Source organism: Colossoma macropomum, unplaced genomic scaffold, assembly GCF_904425465.1.
Source record: "Colossoma macropomum unplaced genomic scaffold, Colossoma_macropomum, whole genome shotgun sequence".
NCBI classification, from domain to species: Eukaryota; Metazoa; Chordata; class Actinopteri; order Characiformes; family Serrasalmidae; genus Colossoma; species Colossoma macropomum.
Window position 1 is genome coordinate 28016043 of NW_023494790.1, and position 22614 is coordinate 28038656.

General features: G+C 38.0%; 1 protein-coding gene across 7 annotated transcripts in view; it reads right to left on the minus strand.

The window, feature by feature from the left end:
- Positions 1-22614, minus strand: part of LOC118809521 (myosin phosphatase Rho interacting protein) — a 48292-nt gene that overhangs the window by 2801 nt on the left and 22877 nt on the right. For 5 of the 7 annotated variants that reach the window (XM_036572919.1, XM_036572921.1, XM_036572918.1 and 2 more), the window contains exons 8-23: positions 21934-22063; positions 20271-20378; positions 17698-17754; positions 16758-16826; positions 16513-16602; positions 15734-15843; positions 15043-15589; positions 13917-14054; positions 8415-10988; positions 5268-5415; positions 4987-5104; positions 3435-3594; positions 2034-2144; positions 1829-1915; positions 1568-1730; positions 1322-1407 (exon numbers count right to left, since the gene is read on the minus strand). In XM_036572919.1, the coding sequence (XP_036428812.1) occupies positions 1322-1407; positions 1568-1730; positions 1829-1915; positions 2034-2144; positions 3435-3594; positions 4987-5104; positions 5268-5415; positions 8415-10988; positions 13917-14054; positions 15043-15589; positions 15734-15843; positions 16513-16602; positions 16758-16826; positions 17698-17754; positions 20271-20378; positions 21934-22063 (4696 nt within the window). The remainder of the gene's footprint in view (positions 1-1321; positions 1408-1567; positions 1731-1828; positions 1916-2033; positions 2145-3434; positions 3595-4986; positions 5105-5267; positions 5416-8414; positions 10989-13916; positions 14055-15042; positions 15590-15733; positions 15844-16512; positions 16603-16757; positions 16827-17697; positions 17755-20270; positions 20379-21933; positions 22064-22614) is intronic. The other 2 variants (XM_036572925.1, XM_036572926.1) reach the window with 2 other exon arrangements.

The following is a 22614-nucleotide window of genomic DNA, read 5'->3' on the forward strand; positions in this document are numbered from 1 at the left end:
CAGTTGAAGTCATAAGTTTACAAACACCTTTATAGCCACTTTCATTTAAACTCAGTTTATTTTAATTTAATACACAATCCCTCTCTTAGGTCAGTTAGGTGATTTTAAACGGACATTAAAAAATAAAAAATAAACAACACACTGACACTACAAGCTCTTAGACTAAAGCACAGGGGAACAAGTTATTCATGTAGAATGATCCAGTACACTGGATCAAATGCAAAGCAGTTAAAAACTTTACTACTCTCCTGAGACTTTTCCTTATTTGACTTTGATGATCAGAATTTTTAGATGCTCCCTAATCAGTCCTACAAGTTTAAACAGGCATTAAAATAGGCATTAAGTGGGAGCTGATCATCTTAGTTACAAATAATGCAACGAAAGAATAAAACGTTTACTCTCTGATCAAATCAGATCAGTCTGCTGCTGTAGAATCTGGCATTTATAATGTACCTATAACCTGATTACTGTCTTTTTTAATGTAACTGTAACAGATTACTGTTACTTTTGTGTATCCTGATTACATAACGCTGTTACATGTATTCTGCCACTATGCAACCCTGCAGCTGAACAAGATACAAATTGAAGCTGAGCCTTTCCTTGGTCACTTGTTTAACCACAGCATATCTGAGAGAATCATAAAGAGAGATAACAGGCTAATAGGTTTTGTTGATCTGTACAGGACATGAAATGTCATCTCTATAAACCTATATGACTTAACTTCGCACCAAACACCAGAGCACATCGCCAAGCCATGCCTCTGACTTTTTAGAGCATTCATCATAAAAGAGGTGCATCAGTGTGCAACAATTTTTGTTACAAATCAAAAACTGAAATAATGTTAATTAAAAAAAACTAGAATACAGTTTGTGACAAAGTCAGTTTTGTGTTACATTATAGGCTGTTGCCAGCTGTTACAGGGTAACTCTGAATGGCCAGCAGAGAAAATCCCACCAATGGTGGCTACACATGCTTCTACACATCCTCCAGTGTGTGTACAAACTAAAAATAGGATGCAAAATTATTGATTGTAATTACCGGCTTAATTATAGCACAGATAAAAATATATTTTTTTCTATCTAACAGCAAGTAATGCACTACATGACCAAAAGGATCCAGAGGAATTCATCAAGAAGTAAACTGAGTTGACCTGAGGGTGGCACTATTAGCCCTACTCCGTTGCACGGCAGCTGTATTCTCACTCCATCTCGAGCTTATTTCTTCTCAAATCACAAAATGAAGGGAAGACAAAAGTAAAAAAAAAACAGGAGACAGACTGCAGATTCCTCCTAAAAATACATTTCTGTGTGTAGGCACCTACCTTTGACCTCATGGCACGCTCCGAGCGTTTTGCAGCTGCCGCCGCCATTTTCAGAATGTCTGGGTTGCTCTTTGATTTCATGATATCTGAAAAGCCAATAATGTGAAAAGGGGAAAAACAATCAGAAAAAAGTTACTCAGTGTAATAAAAACATTATAAATCCCTTCTAATCCTGAGATTAAATGCTATCACTGGAATTGGCTTCAGGGCTCTCAGACTGTACTGGGGCAGGATCAGAGACCATACCGTAACCTCCCCGCTGCACCTCCTCCGGCGTTGGCTCTCCCAGGGCCTCATGGGCCAGTTGCAGTTGATCTCGCAGCCGCCCCAGGTCCCGCTCTGCTTTGGCCTTCACAATGCTCAGCTCTGTGTAGATGTCCTTATACTTATCTGTTGCATACTTCTTATCCTAGAGCACCAACGCAAAATCAATCAGTTTAGGATTCCAGCATGGTATGTTTAATCAAATTCATTCATTCAGCTATAAATTTCACATTAAGCACATACTCTTTGAGCAGCTTGGAGTTCATCTTTTAATGAGTTGATCTCCTGCTTCAGATACTGCACCTCTGACTCCTTCACCCTCAGCATTACCTATAAGCAAGAAGTACCACTTATTAGTAAGTATGTTTGGAATACATAGACCGATTTTTACATAAAGGTACAACAATGTTACATATTAGAATTTAAACATAAAACATAAAAAACAGACCTCTAGTTCATACAGCTCCTTCCCCTGAATGACAGTTCCAGCTTCTCCCCCCTCCTCACTGGTCATTGATCTCATTTTAGTTATCTCAGCAGCCAGACGATTATTCAGCTCCTTTTAAAATAAAAAGAAAACAGTTGTCATTATAGCTACCTCAAGTTACAAGCATAAAGTCCACAGTGTAAAATATTAAAAATGGGTCCCATTCACCAACCATTCTTAAGAAGAAAATTCCTAAAACCCACTTCTGCATTTTTCACAAAGATTCTGACATTCACCAATGTTTTCTTATTTGGGATTCGTTCTAAGGAAAGATCAGAATCTACGGTCACTCAAGAGCACAAAGGTAATTCTGTGGTTAACGAACACGTCATGTATCTGACATATACTTTTTCTTAGGACCTTTCTCTAGAAACAAAAATGTATGAAAAACTTAGGCAGGTACTGGAGAATGAGGCCCAATGTTTGTACAATACGAAAAAAAATGAGTGTTAGCGGAAACATCCACAGACAGTTTGCTAGCTTAATTTTGCCTGCTAGGCTAGCTTTAGCTCGCTAAGTTGCTATGACTCAGACAGAGATGCAGCTGGGAATGCAGCTTCCAAAACCACATACTACCAAATAATGGTATGTCCCCCACAAACGTAAAGTACTACCATTGCAATGTACTAAAAAGTACTACCATTGCAAATTCAGTCATAAGCATTAGTATTAGCCGCATAGTATAGTACAGTATAGTAATAAAATTCTTGTACAAAAAAAGCTTTGTGTGTATTTCTTCTGCAATTTACATGATGAATTACAACACCACAATATACTTTGAGCATACTATGCATATCAGGACAGATTCAGACCAACAGCCAATGTACAGTAACTGCATAAAAATCAAATCCTAAAACCTCTATTTTCAAATGTTCAATAAAAACATACAATAAAAAAATCCCAGTACTCTCAGTAGCCTTTTTACTAACTTACACAGACTTTTTAAGGGTGGCACTACAGTTCTGTAGTTTTGTTCTCAAACCACAAAACGAAACGTGATATTCAGGATGTAACAATGACTTCTGAATGCAAAACTGTAACAATGTGCATCATGGAGATGTGAAAAATGCAGTATGGAGAATGGATATTCTATTATTTGTGCCATCTAACGCAACTGTGTTGTTTGAACACCAAAGATTGCAAATGATCAGCATTAGTCACCACTTTAATCCAGCACTCCTCCTGCTTCCCAGCTCTAGTGTCATTAGTAAGTTGTGCAACATCATGATCACAGTCATCACTTTTTTTCATTCAAATTGTGTTCAAAATATTGTGAGAATCAAGAACCCAAATCATAAATCAAATACAATCATGGGCTGAGTGTACTGTTTGCAGCATCTTTACCCAAAGCTCCTGACTCACCTGGTTGTGTGCATTAAGCTCCTGATTCTCTCGCTGGCACTGGCGCAGGGCCTGTCTCTCCGCTTCCAGTGCCTGTACCAGGTGAGCGTTTTCCAGACACTTCTGTGAGTACTGCTCAGACAGCACCTCAATCTCCCTCTGGAATGACAGCAGCTCCTCCCTGCCAAACACACATGCCAGGAAACACTTCAGTCATTGCTGCTTTTGCATTTGTCTGACATCCAATGTTAAAATACTTTAAAAGCTAGTCGTACGTGTCTAGACAGAAACTATGCCAAGAACTGGTTTGTAGTCGGATTATTGCCATGCCAACAAACAAAAGGCCTCTGAATGAAAATGCCTGGTAATACTAGTTTTGGCAAGTTCATCACTTTAACTTCACTGCCCTAGAATACGCCTGGCAACCAAGACGAGTCACACAATCAGGGTTTGATCAATGACCCTAAATGCTTCATTTAGTTCCTTTAGAGTACAAAAGGAAGCAGTGCGTAACTGCCAGTATCATCTCATTACAGGAAATAATCCATATTATTATCCTAAGTTTAACCTGTGATTCTTAGAACCAGATCAAGAATGAGGACCTGGACTGAATTAAGTTCGACCTACTGTTTTAAAAACAGAGTACCTGGTGTAAATTATTTAGTAAGCTTAAATGATAATATAAATGTAGAGAGACAATTATCATATTGTCACTAACACCTGCCCCCCAAAGAAATTGAAAAAAGGTTTTGTGAATACGGTGGCTGTCCTTCACATTCTGTGAAAATTTCATGATGAATGGATTAATAGAAATGTTCCAAACTTACATGAAATAAAACCTCCTTACATTAACTTACATTTTCTCTAATGGTAATATAATTTCCACATACAGTTGTAAGCAAAAGTTTGAGTGCCCCTGGGTCAAATGAACATGTTCGGTTGATTTTCTAAGTAAAAATAACTTAGGACACACATCTGCATATTTTAACACACAATTACTGTTTATCTGCTGAAATTAACAAAGTAGAAAAAAATAAACCTAACATAAAACATGGCCTGTGCAAAAGTTATGGCATTTTTTTATATTGTATGCTTTATTTTTTCCCTCCAATATATGAAACTTGACATTGGGGGCACGTTGTGACCCTTTCTCTGCTTGTCCATTTCACTGCTGGAGTTTCTTTGTTTCATCAGCACATTCCCCAGCGTTCAGACTGAAAATCTATGTTATCTTTCCAAGTGGTGTTGAAATTATGTATGTAGTTAAATGTTCCATTTGTATAGCCTATAACTGACCACAGTCTTTCATACTGCATGCATTTTTTAACTTATTCTAAGAACTAAGAATTACTGTACAAGAGGACTGGTTGAATAAAAGCAAAACGATAAAACAAACAAAAAGTGGTACATAAGAGAATGAAAGAAGCATGAGTCGCGTAATATCAGCACTTATTTAAAAGATCACAATACATGAGTTTTTTGGCCCTAGGCTATTATTTAGATGCCAAAAAAGATACAGCAAGACCACTGCATGATGCCTGCCTTTCTGATACGGTACAAGAGAACCACTTACTCATGCTGCCTCCGAATCTCCTCAATATCTGCATTTTCAGTATTGCTATTAGCCTTTCGTGCTTTGTCCAATTCTTTCTCCAGCTCAGTACGATGCGCATTCTTCATTGCTTCAATAGCTGGAAAACAAACAAACAAAAGTACTAATAAATAAAACATATATAGAAAGTTAACAGGGATTATCAATGGCTATACACCAAGTAGGCACATTAGAAACAAATAAAGTAACACTAATGTGCACTGTTACTACACTGGTGCACTATTGTTTTTATAATGACTCACCAGCAATGGTGGCTGCTGTCTCCTCTGCCAGCAGTCTCTCCTTCTCCTCCTGCAGGTTCTCCAGTTCCCGCTGGTGCTTTCTCTGCAGCTCGTCTATCACCTTCTGATGGGACTCTTCCATGGCAGCGAAACCTCTCTCACATGTGGCCTGTATAAGTGGGAAGGAACCAGGAAACAAGGGGCGCCGGTCAGTGCATTGCTTAAGCTGTATTTACCAATTAAAAGCTGCTGTTTCACAAGGACAACAATTACACAGACAGACATTAGCACTGCAGAGAGGTTTCCACACAAAGCTAGAAATCAAGAGTCTACATTGAACACAGACAGCACATAGAAGCCAGAGAGATTTGCTGGGGAAGGTTATGTAGCTCTCCCTGCATTGGTGGAATAATTTAAGACGGCTATTGTCCAATTGCAATCTTATTTTCCATGACCGTAATGCTGCCCACCTTCTCTTTTTTGCTGAAACACTGCTCATTAGCTGTTCCACAGGATAATTATACTTTGGGAAGCATTTTTAATTAGCCTTCTTTTTATTGCATCCTTAGTGGAATGCAGGCCAAGTCTTAAAAAGGAACAAACAACAGTAAACTACAAACAGCTATTAATCACAGCACTAGTTCTCATTTCAGTAATGAGCAAACAATGAATTGTCCACCAACAATGACGACATCTATAGGAAGTTTTTTTTAATCAGTACAGTTTCAAACCAAACCACGAATTTGCCACGTTATCATAGTTACAGTGCAAGTTTCCACAAGAGAGGATTTGAATGCCCTTCCTACTGTGTCTGAACAAACCTACTTCCTCTGCTTACTGAATGGCTCTAATCTTGGTATTTGGTCATCAAAACTGACCAACTCTCTGTGGGCCTGATCAGATGAGCATGCAGGACGGTTGTTTTCATAGAGCTAAGTCCCAGGGACAGGGCTCTGTCTCATGAACCTCTGCTTTAAAGGCAGCCAACTCCCACTGTGAACAGAGCAGCTTCCTGTCCAGGCCACACTGCACTTGTTTATTCACCAGGCTCTTTTAGTGGAAAGGCTAATTTCCTTTTCTGTCAGGAACAATGTCTAATACTGCACCACTGGGCCATTATAAAAACACAAATAGCACACTCTTTTAGGTTTTCTATTTCGTTTTTCACCACTTCAGAGAACAAGATTATAACTAAACAAGCTAGACACTACAGTGTTTTTAACTGACAAAATGTTCAAACAAACCTACTTCGTCTGTATATGTACATTTAACCCTTAGCATAAGTATAGACAACAGCATAAAGAAATAAAAAAGGATTGCAAAATGAGATTTTAGATGAGTAAAAATTCAGCTAAAATTCTGGCCACCACATCGTAGACAGAGGCCTACTTATGCTTCATGCCAGCTCCACTCTTCATTGTCAAACTACAACCATCCTCCTGTATATTCATATTGAATATTCCATGTTCAGCAACATATAAAGATATAAAAAGAACAAAAGAACTGAAACACTTTTTAGAGCTACAATACTGTGCAAAAATAAGCACCAGCCTTCATTTATTTATTTTCAGTCAAAATGGCTTACTCGTTTTTCAGTATCAGGAAAAAAAAAGCAGAAAACTTCACTTTAACAGAACATTACATAGAAGCCTTAACAACTACATTCCATAATTTTTTCCCTCAAAGTGGAGGGATGGAAAGAAACAGCTGTGGAATTTTTCAGATCTGAGTGGAGCTTGATTTTTTCCTCTCTCTCAAAAATAAGTACTGTTAATCTGGCGGTGACAGTTTTGGTGGTCTACCAGGTCTTGCATGGTTTTCAGGAGTCCCGTTTTCTCTGCTCTGAATCTTTTAATAATTTTACAAACTCCTTTTGCTTTCCCCTACCTTATGCAAGTGGAATATTTTTACCCAATCTTCTCAGAAATATCACTTGAAAAAAAATTACTTGTACTTCTTGTTCTGACTGAAAATTACATAAAAGAAGGATTTATTGCGCAGCACTGTATTTGCTATTTAACAACAGACCTGTATATGCGCAATGAATTCATCTTGTAATGCCAGTCTATTATTTATCTGTGCTTCAAAAACATCCCCAGATCACAAAGCATCTAACTTCTGAGATTATACATACTTAGAGAGACTTACCAAAGTATTTACAATGCTAAAATAATTATGTCTAAAACACATTTGGAGAGTATCCATTACCTTAGCCAAACATTCTCTCTGACTTAAACAAAAGGTTCCTAACTGAGTCTTAGAAAATCACCAGGCAGTCTGCATTTTTGTTTTATTATAGTTCCCAGCACACCTGAGCCAGGCAATCAGCATTCCACGGTCGCTGTTTGCCTAGCCCAAGTGTGCTGGGAGCTAAAACAGGACTGAATTAGGTAGAACAAACAACTATCTACAATCTTCATAACATTTTGCTACATTCCACTGTACTTAAATCTTAGCAAACAGATTAGTAAATTTAAGCTAGTGCATTTCAGTGATTAAAAATAGGCTGTTGCTTATTTGTTAATTGTTAATCTAAGGTTGCAAGGAGAGATGTTAAATCAGGTGTAAGTAAGAAAAAAATGCACCATATCAAAGTCAATCAGGTGACCTGCATACGGCCTAACACAGATGTAATGCAATTTGCACAGCATGCCCCTTAAATCTCATCAAGCTAACAAGCTACTGCTGCTTTATTTTTACCTTTTATACAACAAAAAAAGCTTTTATCACGTTTTAGAAGATTCCTACTGCTTGATACTTTTCACATTTTTTGAAATGCGCTTCAAGAAGGCTGAACTGAGTGACTTTGAGTTGCACAACTGCTTAGGTTAGGAGTCTGCCATGAAGCATGCTGTGTTATTTCTGAGGAACTCATTTTTCCCCCCTTCTCTTGATGGAAGCACTGACAGGTGGATGCACTGTCCAGTAATCTAATTTTTACTATGTGCTATCAAAATGGGTTCCTCGACACACAGCCAACACCAAAAGCTACAAGCATGCCCAAGGTTAATGACCATGCAAGGCTGGAGATGAGTTATATAGGTAAAGCAGAAAAGGATGGTAGAATTAGTAAGTGAAAAGGATGGGGAAAGGGTCAAGTCTCAGGTTGCCACAAGGAGATACAAGCCATCACGGATGGAGAACAACAAGGACAAGGAACATCTCGACCTTTAGGTTTTCCAGGTCTTTCTCGTATTTCAGACGAAGCAATGCTGCCTCCCCTCCACGATCTTGACTCTTCATCTCTTCGGTCATGACCGACACCTGCGACACCAGCTTTTGAATCTGCTGCTTGAGGGACGCTGGGTTCGGCTTGCCATCATCTGCAAGGTCAGCTCCATGAAGGCCCAAAGCATCATTAAGTTCTACCATCTCCTGGTTAAAACGTTCCACCAAAATGTTTCGTTCCATTTCATGCTTGTCCTTCAGATTCTCCATGCAGATGGTCAAAGAGTCAATCTCTTTTACGTTCTCCTCGGACCTTAGTCTTAGCGTTTCTCCAGCTTTGGCTACTTCTTGTCGCAGCTTGGATGCTTCTTGCTCATAGACCTCCCTCAACTCTCGAAGCTCCTTCTTGTGTTTGGCTACCATGTCTTGTAACTGAATAGCCTTATCCAGAGAATCAATTGGTTCTCCCTCAATCTGGATGTGAGTCACCAGTTTGGAGTCATCATTTACAGAATTCTGGAGGCTTAATAATTGCTCGGATTGCTTTAATTCCAGCTCCATGTTTTGCTCTTTCAACTGAGAACAATTTGCACAGACAACTTTGCTTGACTGCAATTCATTCTCCAGCTGCATTCTCTGTCGTATTAGAAGATATATGCGAGTTACATCTAATATGGCTTCATGAAAGCACTGTCCTTGTGGAGACACATGGCTAGAGAGAGTTAAAGCCAAGGACTGGAGCAGTTCATTTACAGGCTCATTAATGACCGAAGCAATCTGATTCAACAGGGTTGCTTTATTTTGTACTGCCTCAGTAAGCTCTTTCATGATGACACCACGAAGCTTATCATCTACCACTATACCTTTACCAGTTAGTATGTTTCCATGTTCAGTGCTTTGCATATTTACTGGTGTCTTGATGTCCTTTTGTTCTGCAGACAGCTTCATCATTGAAACAAGCATTTTATTTTCCTTTAGCATGTGCTTTACAACATCTTTCACAACAGCCAATGCTTGTTCACCTCCTTCACCAAACTGACTATTCTCAACACCATCTAAAACTCTACTTAAAATCTCACACTCAAACAACACCTTTACCATTCCTGTATCATTCCTTCCCACACTTTCTTCTTCAATGCCAAAACTGGACGGATCATACTTCTTATTTTCACTGGCCGTCATCAGCATACTTAACACCTGGTTAAGAGCATTAGACCTCCTCTTGAAACCTTCCATCACTTCCTGAATCATACCTTCATCACTCTGCATTACCTCTTGGCAATCACTATCTACTTTACATTCATTGTCTGACTCCCCTTCTATTTTGGCTTTCTCTCGCAACTTTTGAATCTCCTTTTTAGCCTCTAAAAGTACTTGGTTAAAAGTTCTTTCAGATTCTTGTTTTTCACTTTCAAGTTCTTTATTCTGTGCTTGCAGTTCCCTGCAGGTCTGATCAGCAGATTGAAGCAACTTTTCCTTTTCAGAAAGCTTGGACTCAATGACCTCTATATGGTGCCTGAGCTGCTCTTTCTCCAAAAGTGATTCATCATCTTCATTTTCAGATGCCTGAAACCCGAGACCTTTCAGAGTGGCTTCTTTGAGTTGCAACCTCTTCTCTGTATCTTTTAAACTGTGACCAAGCACCTCCAACTTAGCAAGGGCCTCCTGAAGCTTCTGAGACTTGTCGTTGAGTTCTTGTTCATAGAAATTCAAAGCAATAACATCTTTGTCTTCTTGCTCTATCACTGACTGGTTCTCTCTATCTAGCTGATACTGGTGCCCACTTTGGAGTCTTTGAAGCTCTGCTTTCAGTCTGTCTATTTCCCTGTCTGCCTCTCTCAGCTGGTTGACAATTTCCTGGTAGCGTTGGTTCAGTGCTTCATTTTCACTTGTTAATAGCTCAACCCTCTGGGACAGACCTCGGTTTGTCATTTGGCTAGAGTCGTCTCGTTGACAAGGAGATGTACAAGGGTTTTTGAGATCTTCCATTTTCTGTCTCTGGACCCTCCCCAACATGTCCTCCATGGTGATCAGACGAGCCTCATAATTACGAATGCTGTCCCCAGCCTTGGCCAAACTCTTCCTCATTGTCTCATTCTCTATTTCCTGCTGGGTTTTAAGACTTTCCAAAAGTTTCTGACACTTTGTTATATCACCAGACCTACCATCTTCACTTTTTTCTATGGGAAAATCAGACAGCACTGAATCACTGTGAGAGTGCAGCAACTTGATCATCTCCTTAACTGACAACGGCTTACTACTATCTATCAAGTCCTCAAGCTCTCTGATCTTACCCTCATTATCCACAAGTTCAAAAATGACAGTTTTTACAATAGGTTCAGAGGGAAGAATCTCTGAGGTGATTTTTTTGGTGTCAGAAAAGTAAGGTTCCTTGGTGGACAGGTGTGAAAGAGAAAGGCCAAGCTGTGCCTGCATGTTGCGCTTTTTCAGTTCTTGCAGCTGTAGAAGCTCTTTGGTTTCCTGGTACTTCTTTGTTAAGCTCTGAGCTTGGGAACTAACCAGTTCTGGCCTCTTCATCTGGGGCTTTGTCTCAAGACTCAAAGGTGACTCCAGCTTGGAAAAGGGGACCAGACAGTTGGTTAACATTCAGCAGAGGTGATTAAGGATCATTTAATTTGTAGATCACATCAATAATTTCTTTGAGGATGTAAAGTAAATTTATTCTATTCAATTACAAATGTCTTTGTCCAGCCATTAAGGTTAAAGCGAGAATGGACACATCCAGCGTCGTTAATTAAATGATGCAAATTAGAGTGCTGGAAAAGAGGCTTAATGGCCATGGTTAGTAAATCACAGTGCATGCACATTAAATGGTTAGAGTTACTTCATGGAGTAAGTAATGCAAAATTAGTTCTAGTGGCTTAATTCGCAACAGAGTGCATACCATTACTACAAGCATGTTGTTCTGAACTTTCCATATGTTGTGGGCAAAAACATTTATGCCAACTATGGGACAATAAACTGATTCTCAGGGATGCCCCAAACCAGTGTTTTTTTGGGTCCCTAATGTGAGCAGAGTCTGATCTAATTATTTGTATTTTCACAGTAACTCACGTGCACGGGGCACAATTCAAGTAAGTTAAAATGGCAAATGACAAAACAACTCGCAGCATAATACCTGTGCATTTTACGTGAGGCTAGTTTAACCTTATTTTACTAAAAGGCGGCTATCTTAACCACAATCAACCACAGATATTACAATTTTCATTTCCACTATAAAATAATTCCACCCTTCAGATACATATACAAACTATTTGTTAACTAGTTTAAAGTCTGTAATGAGACATGTACAGCAGTGGCATTGTAGTAACATATATATATAACGTATATATATATATGCTAATTCTCCAACTCCAGAAAGATCAAACCATGCCTATTCATACATCCTGTACACACATCAGAGTGTAAACTGGTGGAAATGAAAATGTGCCCATGAGTAAAACTAAATATAAAAAAAAAGCATCACCAAGTATCTGCTAGCTGCTGAAACTTCTCCAGATACAGTTGGAAAAATCATATATCTACAAAAATCAAAAGTTACATCTGTCAAAAGTAAAAATACATTTTAGTCTTAGCAGTTTTTTTCTATTGAATAGAATTAAAAAAACTTAATCCAAATTCCAAAGTACTTTACTATTTATTACTGAAATAAAATTTGATACATCGCATATGTTTTTAGGAGTCTTGTCTGACAAGACGCACACACACACACACAGCCATACATCCATAAAGCATGTGCCTATAATACATAAAACATGTTAAACCATTCAGGAACAAGGTTAAAATGGACAGACGAATGATTACTTAAACATGAACATGAAGGTCATGCATATTTTTACTTAAGGGTAAATCTGCCTTAAATCACCAGATCATAAGTTTTCAACTGACCATCTCAGATTTACTTAACAATTTCAGTAAATAATGTTACTGTGCCTACTTACGTACGTTGTTTTAGGCTTGCATTTTCATTATTTTCTATGACAGAGGTATTAATGACTGGGTGTTGCGTTAAAATTAGTGCTACACAAAAAGGTGTAATATTTGATAAGCCATTTCTTCTGAAACATTAATGCTACATACATGAAATATTCAAAGAGTATTCTTCCCTTTAATAGGTACTCACCAAATTACAGAAAATACAGAAATGCATATTTTGCCATTGTAATGCTTTGAAGTAACTCAAACTGCAACTTTAGCCATCATTCTCTACAATGAAGAATTTGTCAAACAGTACAGTTGTTTACTACTAACATTATTACTTACACTTTTGGAAACTAGATATTGGTCTTATATTAATAAAGGTTTCTGATTACAGTGTCTTTGGAAGGCAATTTTATGTTTGTATAGAATGTAATAAGCCTGCAATTTATATTTTTGTTTTAAATTTTTATTATTTTAGTAAAGGATATAGTAAATTAAAAAATATCAAAATTCGGATGATTAAAGATATTTGCTCTAGTGGACAAAAACTACTTTTTTCATAGATTTTTAGCAAGCTATAGAATGGCAAATGTGCATCTCCTCTTCTTCTGTTTTAGTAGTTTAGTAAATGCACCTTAAACTAAAGAATATGAAAATAACTTGAAATAAGTTAAATAAGTTAAAAAGTTATGACTTATCTAAGCTTGCAACTTTTTTCTGTTGCACTGATATAAAGGCAAGACATTAACATTATGCCCACTTTTTAAAGTGTTTACACATCAGAAACTAGCAAAAAAAAATCTAATGGGCACAATGACACTACTTCCTGAACTAATTAAGAAAATCTGAGACAGCTGTGATGGCTTTGGTGATTTCACATAGATTGACCCTCAACGAGCACTTTATATGTTATCATTTACATGTATTTGTGGCAGAGGCATTTTACAACACAGCACAATTTAGATATCAACCCTCCTTATACATTTAAAAGAATGTTGGAAGTAAAGGAAAAAAAACTGAGCTCTGGCCTTGGCTGATTAAGCTAAATTGTGTCTTAGTACTTAGGCTTATTTTGTTGTAGAATCTCCGTTTGGTTTAACATTGTCATATATCTAAACTCAACTTCAAAAGTAGGGGAAGCTTATATGGAGAAAAATGTCAAACTTTACCTGAATCATTCATTATGGAATCTTTTAGAAACTGTGAGCATGAATGTATCTGGAGGACACATTAAAGGCCACAATATACTGCTATCATTTTGAGGCAATGTAATGAATAATGTAGCATGCAACATCAAATTACATTAAAATTGTCATTACATCTAAAACAACAAGAGAGGTTGTAAAGGCAGAAGCAAAAAAGGAGAAAGAATTGGTTCATTTACATGCAAGAGACTCTGAACATGCAAGGCATTTTTTGCAGCTTTGTAATTGTGATGATAAAGATGGAGTTTTGTTTTTTTCTCAAACTGATACATGCAAAGTTTGTTTAATGGAAAAAATGGCACTCTGCATAAAACCCTTATGAATATCTTAAAATGCCTGTGATATGTGGCCTTACCGGTGAGATGTACCCAGCGCGGATCTGCTGCTCTCGAGCTACAGCAGCTTTGAGCTGGTCCTCTAAATCCAACTTGTGTTGGTTTGAATCAGCCAGCTGATGGTAGCAAGTCTCTAATTCTGTTTTCAGGTCTTCTACCTGCAAATGTAGAAAACAAAAAAGACAACAGTGACTGCAAGTGCCTAGACTTCAGTAGTTCAAGACTGTAACTCAACCTAGGCTAGTTCTTATTTTCAGATTTCCCTGAGGGACCTGAGTATTTGATTAGATTTCAATTCTGGGTAGCTAGCACGTCTTAATTTCTACAGTTTACATGATTTTTTTCTCATATTTATTAGTTTAACTTCCATCTGTAGGTCTACTAGGGTTCACTATATAATAACTTTAAACTAAAAAATAAAAAATAAATGAACTTTTATTACATTTTTGTGTGCTTTATGTCAAATTGTATACAATCTAGCCCTGGGGTCTCAAATTATCCAACCCACAGACAGGAGACAGCTTCATACACATATTTACAATTTATGCTTATTATTACATATTATTATTACATAAATGCTGCATAAACAGTGTATTAGAATTAAAAAATTAAATGGAACTATTAAATTAATCCACTAAAAATAATGAGTCCAGTATAATAAGAGTCCTGCATGTTTACTTGATTTAATTGAAAACTAGATATATATATATATATTTTACACTATGTATTTATACTACTAATAATAATTATAATTACTATTTCTGTTATTATTACTATTGTTATTACTAGTAGTAGTAGCAGTTGTGGTTTGTGATGACAAATGAAGTTTTAATAAACACTGATTAAGATGTGCTTAAATTAGTGATATGTAGTTAAAATTAAAAACAAAAAAAAATTAAAAAGAGGACATTTTCTCCCTACATTTTTTCAACCAGCCTTCCTTGCAAAAGACCTTCAGGCTAAGGGCCTTTAGGTAATCTGAGTTAGAGAGAGTACAATTAAATTTTTCATCAGAAATGTCTGGTAAAAATAAATACATAAATAATAAACAAATATAGTGTATAAAATTATAACATCCCATTATAATAATAAGAGAATCGCAATTCATGACATTTTCCTCATCTGTAATGAAACACAGAAACACACCCCCTTTTTGTAGCTCTCTAGTAGCTTTTCAAGTTCAGCCGTCTCTCTGGTCTGCAGTGCTGTGGACAGGGGCACCCTCCGCTCCTCCCTAATGGGGGTCTTCTCCACCTGCTGCCAGCGCTGCTCAATCTCATCCTCCACTTTTTGCTGCCGGTCCGGGGACGGCGGAGACACAGTCCCCAGACCCACACCTACACTCTCAAAGTCCATCTTGCTATTGTCAGCAGCAGGATCAAGAGATGAGCTCCCAGTCACGCTCTCATACCGTCTCCGTCTCTCCTCCCTCCTCTTACTGCGTTCAGGGTCGGCTAGCTGAGCCTGAAGAGCGTCGGCCTCATGAATTCGCTGCTGGGCCAGGGCCTGGGCTATGGGGCGGAACTCAGCCCAGTCGAATGTTTTGGAGCGACCTTCACGCCGTCTTTCTCGGGCACGACTCTTCTTGGGCTCCCGCTCCACAGAGGAGGTCTCCGAGGATGGAGAGTCCTGAGTGATGTCGGGCCGAGCAAGACTCTCAAAAGGGCCACAAGAACCATGGTCATCCGTCAGGCTGTCCAACACATACATACACACACATACATACATACATACACACACACACACTTTAGTTTCTGGAAATTGTTTGCTCTATTGAGTTACAAATAAGTGGAAAACAACATCCCCGTCAGCAAATTAATCAGACAGTAATACGGACCTAGCAACATCTGGGGCAGTGGAGGGTCGAACATTTTTCATGACAGCCTGAATCCAGTTGCGTCGTATTCCTGCTGTCATGGCAGAGAGGGTGTGCACTCCCTCCTGGGTCTGAAGAGGAATGACAATAATAGGAATTTATATAGTACCTTGGATGAATGTCTCATTGACAAAGCTGAAAATACTGAAAATGTCTAAAAATTGTGTTCTCAAACACAAAAATAAATAAAAACCCATTCAAAACTGCATGTAATGTTTTATTTTTGAAATTCAGTTTGTATAATAATTCTTTACATAATACACAGCTTAAACAGCTTAGAAATTGAATTAGGCTATACTTTGTGGTTTCCAGTGGAGGTAAAATAGGCATGGGCAACACGACAAAAAAAAAAAAAAGGATGCATATTAAAGGGACACTAGTTCATCTCTTGTAGAAATACCTACTCACCACCTACAGCAGTGTTTCAGTAGTGTCTAGAGTAATATTTTCTGGTTTAAAAACTAGGATAACCTCCTGATGCATTTTGAAGGTGGGAGGAACTTTTAAAAAACTACAGTTGCTTTGGGGTGGGTTTATTGGGACGGGCAGCTTGATTTTTTTCCCTGCTAGCTGGTGATGGTAGACGCGAGTCTGATATAAAACTCCAGTCTTAGACTGGTATTCTCCTTTAAGCATGTCTAAGCCTAATAGTCACAAAAGTCAATTATGTTCAGTGCTTATTTGTAACAAAAGTTTGGAGCTTTATCCTTAAAAAAAAAAGCAATATGAGACAAACTTACATGAATCTGGAAGCCGTAGTTTCGCTGGGCTTGATATTCCGTTACATTATAGCAGGTACTGAGGTCAATTTCCCCATCGAGATCAGATGCCTGTTAGTAGAAAAGATGTCATTTAGAGCTGTAAACCACAAATGAAGGAAAAGCATATGCAACGTGATGGCATACACACAAATGGCAGTGCAGGACAAGAGACGATGGTCGATCACTTACAGTAAAAAGGCAAGCTGTATGGAAAAAAAAAATACCTCTTCAGCAATTGAATCCTTGTAATATCGCAGACTGTGGTCTGTCAGTACAAACCAATACTTCTTCCACTGGAAAAAAAAAAAGCCGATAAACATTTACTGAATCGACATCAAGTTGCTGTTTACACTCAGCCTGCTTACTCTGAATGTCTCTATTCGAGGTCTGCGCAGGCTTTTCAAGACATTTAGCCCACGTTTAAAGATCATAAAAAAGAGCAGAGGGACCATAACCTTTCAACTTTCACCCATTGAAGCATGGCTATCAAAGTCTAACCGTGCCCTTTCAAAGCACCGTTCAGCCCTTTGAGAATGACGCATTCATGCATTTGAGGAGGCAACTTTGAAGAATGCACATCCAGGGAAAGACAATTTTTCACAACAAGAAATGAAAGCCTTTAAGTCCAAAGTACATTTGTTAGTACACAGATTAGCCCTGCACTAGCACTAGATGAACAGGCACAAGTACCAGGGCATGGGCATGTCACAGGTTTGGCAAAAGCTGAAAACTGTTGCAGATAAACTTTTCATATTTTATTCAATCTCATGAGTAGAAACTTTGTCAAATCATAAACATTGTAATAATTATTATGTATTTATTTATGTACTAAGAATACGGGAGAGAACGTAATAAAGAACAAACAAAAGAAGGAATGAAGGAAAGAACAAACTGCTCTTTTTTAAAAGGTATTCTCCAGGTGCTTAAGTAGTCTACTGTAAACTTTTGTAATCATACTTGTTTTTAAATCACGACAATTACCTAACCTTTTATCACAGCATGTAGAAACTTCTCACAGGGCCCATGACAATGTTACGGTGCATGTTTAATATCCACTGTTAACGTTTAATATTCACAGTTAAGGCTAAAAGCCACAAACATATTTAATAAGCAGTTTACTAATCTAGGTAAACTGGGAACAAAATGCCTTGAATGGTGACCTACCTGTCCTTGTTCATCAAGTTTCACCATCCAACCTTTCTTGAAGTTCAGCAAATCCGGCTGTAAGCAGAAAACAAAAGGGTCGTCATGCACATCAACACCACCATGAAGAGTGATCCAGGCAGTCTTTTAGTGAGGTCACACAATACAACATGCAGAAATGCAGAACGAGTTGAACAAACATCTGGTGAACCTTCTACTGCATATACCTGCACTCTGCATGTTTTATCAGCATTTACTTACTGGTGTAGATATCTGAAAGAAAACCTCAGTAAAGAGAGCCCTCCACAGGTTCAGAAATTTCAACAAAGACAACATTGACCAACACAAACCGTTCCCCTTAATTCCTTTATATCCTTGCCCAATAGAATAAAGGCATTTTAAGACCTGTGAACAGCTTCAAAGTCAAAAGATTTCAACCATGATGGCAAAAGGGCAGAAAAACACACCACATGCTTCTAATTCTCAGTATCTTTACTGCACAGTCTGTTTGTTGAGTGTGAATAACCTTTCAAGTGATCCACACAGTGGACATAAAACTCACAACAGGCATTTGTGCACTGTGCCCGGAAATGCAGGGTGTTGAGAGATTGAGACAGAACATATTAGGGCTGTCACTATCAATTTTTTCATTGATCTATATCAATATTTAAGTGAGTGCCTTAAAAGTCTTTTTTAATACCACTTTGAGAATTGGAGAAATATTTTATGTTGCTTTAAGCAAATCATTTCCATGTAGAAATCTTCACTTTAATGTAGAACGTTTAAATACATAAATCTTCACTTTTTAAATAGCCTGAATATCACTGCTGCGATAATGGTAATTTCTGCTAGCTTTTCTTTAGGGATTTTAATGTTAGCATCAAGTTAACACATGGTTTTAACTACTTACGACAGCTCTGCTTAAACATGGGACATATGAAGCATTTTAATTTTGTAAAAGACAATCAAGTGGCATTTTTCATTTTGTTTGATGCAGTTTTATAGTGGATGCTTCAGCAAAGCCTAACCCTCATTCATCATTTACTCTGCCTCGTCATTTCCCCTCAGGCATAGCCCCGGTGCCATCCTAAGGGCTGATCTATTACTTTATAAAGGGAGCTTAATGAGCCTTCACTTGGAGGGGTGAGGGGTCGAGCGAACACCAGCATCGACTTCAGCAGCAGAAATCAATGCGACCTGACGCACTTAAATTTTATATATATATACTTAATATTTTATTATTTTAGATTAAAGCTGTTTACAAGCTATAGCAATAAACTACTTTAAAATGCATTCAAAATCATAACTTTCGATTAGCAGGGCTTTATGTTACAAACTACTCAATCTGCTACACATGACTGCCTGAACTTCATTGCTTTTCTCTGCTAGCTGCCTTGTTAGCATGTTAAAGGCTGCACGGCTAACAATAACAAAAACAAAGGTACTACTGAACTACGGTTCTGCTTCAAGTTTATAGCCAGACAAACCAATTACTCATACATGTTATGTTCATTATGCTCAAATTATTATGATCAATTTAGGTGCATTCATAATATCCTGCTGGTGTGGGTTTTCCCTTTCAGTGATGCTCGCAAGTGTGATTCGTGTGCAGACAGTGCCACCTTTAAGTCTGCTAAACACAGCTTGATTATGACCTGTGGATATCATGTATAGCACTCAAACCGCAAACTACTCACAAAGCTGTTTCATTGAGAATGCCAATTTAATTAATGATTTTTTTTTTTTTATTGAGTAATCAATTTTAGTCAAGACAGCCCTAGAACAGAGACACACACATACAGACACACACCACCAGAGCACTTGAATCACCACTTATATGCGATTAAACAAATACACACCCACATCCACTCATGACTAAGAACACTCAGACAGAGCGAAAGAGAAAAAAGACATGAAGGCGAACAGAAGGGATTGGAATGTGTAGCTGAATGCAGGGAGGATGTAGAGATGACCTGGGTAGGAGAAGGGAGTATGCTACACCCGGCAGCACACACGGGAGGATTAGGACGTCTGTGTTCTCACAACAACAAAAAAGATGCCACAAAGAAACAAGATGGCAACCAGGATTAGTCTCAGTGGAGATACCAGCAAAATTCCCACCAGAAATGATTGCACAGCATGCAGAGCATTTATACAGTTTTCTCATAGAAAATGAAAGATTAATGAATAACTGAGAAGGGAAGCACAAACTGTTTAAGCCATGTCTAAACAAATAACTGAGATTATAGATTGCATAATGATGCATGTCAGCATCTAAACAATGAACACTTATCTGATGTAACAACACTAGTGCAAAACCTCAAACCCTGTCATTCACTCTACACTGAGTCACTCTGTTCCTCAACAACTGAAGTGTTCCAAAACAGCAACCCATTTTTTTCCTAGAAAACATGCCTTGGTAACAGAGGTCTCGCTGACCTTCGAACCTCAGAGAACAACAGAATCATTGTGACGGCTTTCTTTCCGAATCCGTTCACTTCACACCCTTAGTACACAATGTTCAGTGATATCAGCATTCCCCTCTCAAAGACCAGCCTAATATTCTGACTCTTGCTCTCCCTGTGAGTACTCACTGTCATGACGGACTCTGTTGTCCTGCGGTCCAGTGACTTAGCTCTTCTCAGTGGTGGCAGGGTGGAATGGTGGAAGTCCACACTTTGTGCTGGGTCAAGCTTCTGCTCCTACAGTAACACAGAAACATGCAGACATTATGAAAAGAGACATGATTATTGAGATCATAAATTATTCTTTAGTTACTGATGAATCTATAGGTAATTTTACTGATGCATTGATTTATGTAAGTCATTAATTTGTGTAACCCAAAAAATGAAAAAACAAAGCTAACTTAACATGGTAAGTTTTAGTCATATCATTTTAAAAAGAACCAATTTACAGGCTGTTTAAGTGCAATTTATTATTAACTATCAAACCACTAAACCACATCAAGAACTACCAAACTATACAGTACCAGTCAAAGGAGTTTTCCTTAATTTTCTACTATTTTCTACATTTCAGAATAAAAGACATAAAACAGTGAAATAACACATAAGGCATTATGCAGAGATCAAATGAGTGATAAAAAAAATTCAACTACTTCTCCTTTGCATTAAGGGAACTCTATACGCTCCTGGTATTCTCTCAAGCAGCTTCATGAGGAGCCACCTGAGATGCTTTTCCACCATGACTGAAGAAGATACTCATATGCTGAGCCCCTGTTGTTACTATAGTTCATATATGGAAACTGCTTTGAAAAAGAGCCTGTTTTGAACTATATCTGCCCTTTCAGCCTACAGCAGTTTAGCCCACCCATTCAGAGTGGGGTTACAAGGATTGTCCACACTGCAAAATAGAGGCAGCTGATCAGCTTTACATCTCAGTCTTACAGGCACAGTAACAAAACAGCTAGTTTATTTAAGTGATAAAGAGAGGCTACAATGTTTCTATATAAAGAAGTTGCTAAAAATGTTCCTACATAAAGGTATATAAAGTCACACAAATGGACCTGAGGAAGAAAAGAAAAAAGAAAAATAAAGAATGTGCGGCTTTTAAGGTACATAGCCTTGATCACTGCTGGAAGATCTTAGCATTGGAATAGCCTTAAAGCAGAGAAACAAAAACAATGCCCTTAACATCTCTCTAAGCCTTTCTTAGGGCTGCACTTTTGGTTGTTGTTATTTCACATATCTGAATGCTCAAAACCTACACTTTTACCAAATGGCCCCATTTCAGGGAAAGGTTAAAAACCTAAACACCACATGGAAGATATTATCACAAACAAATGTTGTAAGAACGAGAGCCTTTATCAAAATCTCTATCTTTTTCATTGTTCTGGGTAAACACTAACCTTGCAGTGAACCAGTCTAAGTGGAAACAAAAGACAGGCATTTCAGAAGATTTGTGGCTAAACTTTCAGTGGCTCAGTACACTTTTTCATTGGGTTTTTGTGCATATCTTTGTGTAACAAACAGTCACATCCAGTATCTAAACAAACTACGTTTATGTTGAATGTTGCTCACTATAGCCCAAATGCTTAGGTTTAAAAAAGAATTACGATAAGGCCTTCAGTAACTCAACAACTTAATTTTTAACAAATAGAGAGATTTTGTCCAAAAAAAGACCACAGAATGTGAAAATAGAATATAATGGAAAAACAAAGCCACAGTGCAAACACTCAGAATGGTGGTAGCAGAACAGGCCTAGCAACCGGCCACAGTGATGTGACTATGTGTTTTCTACCTGTCTGTGGAAGCGTCTCATTTCGCTGCGGCCCTGTCGGGTCTCACTGCAGCCCGTCTCCTCCACCTCCATCCTCTCTGAGTTCTCCAACTCCAGCGCCTCTAACTTTTCAATCACATTTGAACGGCCACTGCAAGCAAAACAGAGCAGAATTAAATCTGCCATTTTTCCAAGAGGCAAGCAGTATTCCTTCAGGTTGGATTCCATGCAATCAAATTTGATTAGTTTATTATGAGTTATTAAAAAACCCCACAAAAATGTGTCATAAAAAGTGAGGTACAGTACTGTGCAAAAGTCAGAAACCACCCGTAATGAATTTCCACTCAAAATGGTCATTAGGTTATTAATTTTTCAGCACCATGAAAGAAAAGCACGTAACATAACAGAAAATTATACAAGGTTTCAACAACAGGCCTTCATTACAGCGTCCAATCTTTTCAGAAGACTTGCTTTTAATTTTTCAAAGAAATACGAAGGGATATTTTTTCACACCTCCAAAGTTCAGTCTTAAAAGTTGGTTGCATTTTCTGTTTCTCATGATCCAATTAATCCCAAACACATTCAGTGATGTTGAGGTCTGGACTCTGGGGTGGACAGTCCATCTAACAACAACAGCAGCTTCTTTGTTTGATTTGCAATATGTTTCTTTTCTATTTCCTTTTCTCAGTAACATCCTTTTGA